Source organism: Mus caroli, chromosome 8 (genome assembly GCF_900094665.2).
Source record: "Mus caroli chromosome 8, CAROLI_EIJ_v1.1, whole genome shotgun sequence".
Taxonomy (NCBI): domain Eukaryota; kingdom Metazoa; phylum Chordata; class Mammalia; order Rodentia; family Muridae; genus Mus; species Mus caroli.
This window is the reverse complement of record NC_034577.1, coordinates 11,326,670-11,331,048: the sequence shown is the minus strand read 5'-3', so window position 1 is coordinate 11,331,048 and position 4,379 is coordinate 11,326,670. Positions and strand designations below refer to the sequence as shown.

Below are 4,379 nucleotides of genomic sequence, written 5' to 3'. Positions count from 1 at the left end.
AAGAAATCTGGACAGTGGACACTGGGAATAAGACTGTTGGTACATAACAAGATGCTGATGGATTCTTGTGATGGGTCTGAGTCAGCTGCTCCTGAAAAGCCACCACCATCACCCTAGAACCTGTTAGTCACAGTTAAAGCAAAACAAAACTTTCCAGAAGAGACTTGATCTTGGAGGCAGCTCTTAGCTGTTTGAGTTTTGGGCCAGTCATATGAAAGAGCTACCCAGAAATAAGGAGATAATAAAAGGCATAGTCTTTACTTCCTTAAAAATCAAAACACATGGGACTGTCTAAAAACATCTCCGTTTTTAAATTACTGTGGGACCCAGGCCTGCACGCCCCAACCCAGCATTGCCCCTCAGGGTAGCTCCAGACGAAGACACTCTAGTGGCGACCCAATCGAGAAGCTTCTCCCAGTGTCTCAATAGAGAATGGCTGACCAGGGCGGCCAGGGCAGCAGGTCAGAACATTAGCTCCCCACCATACAGTGAAGCCAGTCTGTACCAGGAAGAAATGGGGGTGGAGGAGTGGAGAGGCTGGGAGGGGGGCTAAGTGCTCCTCGCAGAGCTGTGATAACCTCGATGCAAAGCAAGAGGCCACTTCAGAGTCCCATGGAGACTTCTATACACAAGCCTTTGTTAGTATTTAAGTACACGAAAGCATTTTAAAGCTTCAGGTTTCCAGGAAAGGAAACCCACTGCCGCCTTCTGGCAGGACCTGTAGGTGCTTGGGGGCCCCTGGGCTGGTGGCACTTACTTTCCATCCATGCTGTGTTGGCAGGGTCCGCTGCCCATCGGGCCAGGGCACTGCCTTCTTGGCTGCCTTGCTCACCGCTGGAAGGAAAGGCATCATGAATGGAGAGCAGAGAAGAGCACAGGAGTCACTTGGGGAGGGGGGTGCTGAGTGACCTCTAGCACCCATGGGTGAGCACACTACTGTGTCTGCTGTGGGTCTTCCCAGGCACAACTGCAAGAGTCCCAAGTTCAAGTTTATACCCTTGAAGTCTATCAGCCGCCACATACATGGCTGCATCACAAGTGCCATCCTCTCAGTATGGCCTGAATGTCACACATGATGCCACCTGATTGCATGAGACCTCAGTCTTCTCTTCCTCTGGCACAGGCTGGCAGGAGGAAGGCACATGAGCCACAGGGCTATCCACACCCACATAGCAATAGTCACAGCCAGACAGGGACTGGGACGCAGTCTTACACAATATGAGCTACTGTCACACTTCCCACAGAGAATGACAAGAAGGGGTTCACTGGACAAAACATGAATTGTTACTGTGAGGTTCCAACACACTGACAGGGTGGTAGGGTGACGGGCCCCAGGACATCTACTCCTGGCTGAGGCAGTCATAGTGACAGCTGCCCAGCAATATACAAGAATTAGGGGGAAGGAAGAGTGCATAAACGGAGTGACCATGCAGCAATCAATATGCAAAGGGCTCTGGAAAGCCAACCCGTGCAAAGGGAAGGAATAGATTCCAGTCACTGAGGAAGCAACACATCCAGTCAGGGTAGGTGGGGGCGGGGCGGAGGGTGGGGCTTGGAGGCTGTGGCACACGAGGGCCTCAAGGTGGGTAGGACCCAAGGCAATAGCACCCCAGGAGTGTCTTCCTGCAGCTGAGAATCCAATTACATGTAGACACGTAGCTGAGGCCGCTCTCTGCACTGCCCCCTTGGACGTTAAAAGTCCTAAGTCGGTCTGTGAGATCTCATGAGAAGGCTGAGGGTGAAGGATGGCGAAGGTCTTCACCACCATTCCCTTCTCTGGGAGAGATGCACCTCACAGATGCCTGACACCAGACAGCATCCGACAGTACCCTTTAGGAACTGCTATANTGAGGCCACACCCAGTGGTCACGCCGATGCACAGAAGAGGGACTCCTGTCCCTAACGAATGCCAGCCTCATCACAATTCCCAGAAAGAGCAGGAAATTTACAACTTAGTGTCTACTAAGGCTCCACTTAGAGTATTCTAACATTTCGGGTGTCAGGGTTAACTCTGGGAGAACTGTTAACAGCAGAAAGGGAGGCCGTGGAGGGGGGACATATTAGATGTGTGGATGTGTGTCAGGGACTGGTCCTGTGCTTAGTAGCTGATGGGGAAGGGGACAACAGACAGGTAAAATCATGTCCACAGGGCCCAGAGAGGAAATGGTCGGATGNTTGGCGGGCNCTGGGGAACGAGGCATGGTACAGCAGGCACCCACAGATGTGCACACAGGGCAGACATGGTCCTNTGNTGACCTGAGGGANGGGACTCCGTAGGGAAGGGAGGGCTCTTTCACTCTTTCACGTTTCCAGTTGCATCTGAATAGTTAGTTTGTTGNTGNTGGTGGTGGTAGTGATGGTGTTGGTATGTGTACACANGTGCACATTTGTGTCTGGGTGTACATGCATGTTGTGAGTGGAGGCCACACATGGGGAGTCTTTCCATCACTCACTGCTTTATTTTATGAGACGGTATGACTTACCCAGAGCCCACTGATTTAGCTAGACTGGCTGGCCAGCAAGCCCCAAGGAATTCTCCTGCCTCTACCTCCCCAAATGCTGGGATTACAGGTTTGTGCCCTGAACCCGGTTTTTATGTGGGTACTGAGGGTTGAACTCATGTCCTCACACCTGTGTGACTAGCACTTTACTGATTAAGTCCACCACCCCTGCCCTGGTTTAAGTTTGGGGAAGCAAGGTCTAACTATGTGGCCTAGTCTAGTCTAGAACTCGTGACCCTTCTGTCTCTGTCTCCTCAGTGGGACTGATTACTAACCTCTAATTATGTATAGAACTACAGTTTNTGAAAATGTGGCGGTTGTGGGTCCCAAATTCTGCATTCCCACTAGGTGAAAAGTCCTTGTCATGGGCTTATTTCTTCCTAGAAATTCCAGTGAGTTCTAGAATCTTAAGTCTGGGGGGCTTTAGTCCTAAGGACTAAAGGGGAGACACAGAGTGTTAACACTGGTCACAGCCGTGCCGGCGTGACATGGCCTGATGAATGGGAGGACACAGCTCTGGTCACCAACTCACAGCTTACANTGATGCTTCTGTGGTGGGGGCGGGGTGGGGCGGTTTTGGAGGGTGGGGCTTGGAGGCTGTGGCACACTGAGGGCCTAGCGGTGGGTAGGACCCAAGGCTGAGAGTCCAGAGGGGGTAAGTCCAGCACTCAAGGAAAGGGCATAGCATGGGNGAGCCAGCGTCAGCAGAGATACCTGTGTGGAAGGTCCTCGGAGCTTAGGGAATTGCACTGCCCGTCTCCCGCAGTTTCTGCTGCTTCTGTGAAAAGGAAAGATGGACAGAGTTCCACAGTTGGNTTCTGAGCCTTAAATGTATCTCACGCTTCCTTCTCACCAATGGGCAGATAGATGAGCAAGGCCCGTCAAAGAGCAGGCTGGAAGAAGTGCAGACTGAGCCAGCTCAGAGGATGGGCTTACAAGAGATGGTGCTATCATCTGGCACAAACGTGTGCACATGGCCTGCCCAGCCTCCAGTGGGCTACCTCCCTGCTCAGCCAGCGGCAGAGGGCAACCCCTGGGGGTAGCTGACTGGATGACCTCAGGCAAAGGCTGGATTCCTGGACTACCACACACTCTGGTCGAGTCAGCTTGATAGGCTGTAAAGCCTAAAAGCTACTCACGAGGCAGAGAGTTTCAAGAAAGCTCATCTCCTGGAGTTTTGGNGTTCTCATACTCATACTCNATTTTCNCATTAGTCTGGTGTATGCATCCATGAGCTCTCTTTTAATTTTTTATTATAAATGCCTTTTAAGGTTAAATTCTGTTATAGTTAGTCTCCCCAGTGTTCCAAGATCCCAGAAGCCTCTGAGCTTAGAATCCTGTGAGAAGGCAGTAAGGAAGTTAACCTATTCAGTAACTAATTAACCATTACAANAGACAGAGCCAGTGGCTCAACTGGTCTGCAGAAAGAGCCAGGGAATCTCACTGAGATAGAAATCTTCAGTACAGGCTACATTACATATTAAAAGCAAGTTGGTATATTCTCCTGACAAATGGAGATTCTCCGGATACTTAAAAGTTGCACTCATATAAGAATTTAACAAGGCCTAGGATATTAGGGGGGTTGTGATATTGCATTATTCTTGAGGTCTGCCAAGAGCAGAACCCCCTGGTGCTAGCCTTCACAAGGTTCAAAGGTATAGCACTAGAGTGTAAAATCCTTGCCTGTCACTAAGCTGACCCTAGGCAGGACTGCTTTATCTTTACTGTAAACATTTACCTGGTTCCTGTAAATCCTTTTAAGTCATTCCTTTGTTTTGTACCTGGTAACTTCAATGTACCTTGCCTGCTGTGACTCCCAACCCCTTGTATTCTCTGTACTATAAAAAGTTCGATGCTCGACCTGACAAATACATTCAG

The 4,379-nt window shown here is 50.3% G+C and overlaps 1 protein-coding gene across 1 annotated transcript in view; it reads right to left on the bottom strand.

The window, feature by feature from the left end:
- The window catches only part of Arhgef10 (Rho guanine nucleotide exchange factor 10), a 72,077-nt gene that overhangs the window by 65,805 nt on the left and 1,893 nt on the right, over positions 1-4,379 (bottom strand). Inside the window, exons 2-3 of the mRNA XM_029480672.1 lie at positions 3,216-3,279; positions 758-834 (exon numbers count right to left, since the gene is read on the bottom strand). Of these exons, the coding sequence (XP_029336532.1) occupies positions 758-764 (7 nt within the window). The 5' untranslated portion in view covers positions 765-834; positions 3,216-3,279. The remainder of the gene's footprint in view (positions 1-757; positions 835-3,215; positions 3,280-4,379) is intronic.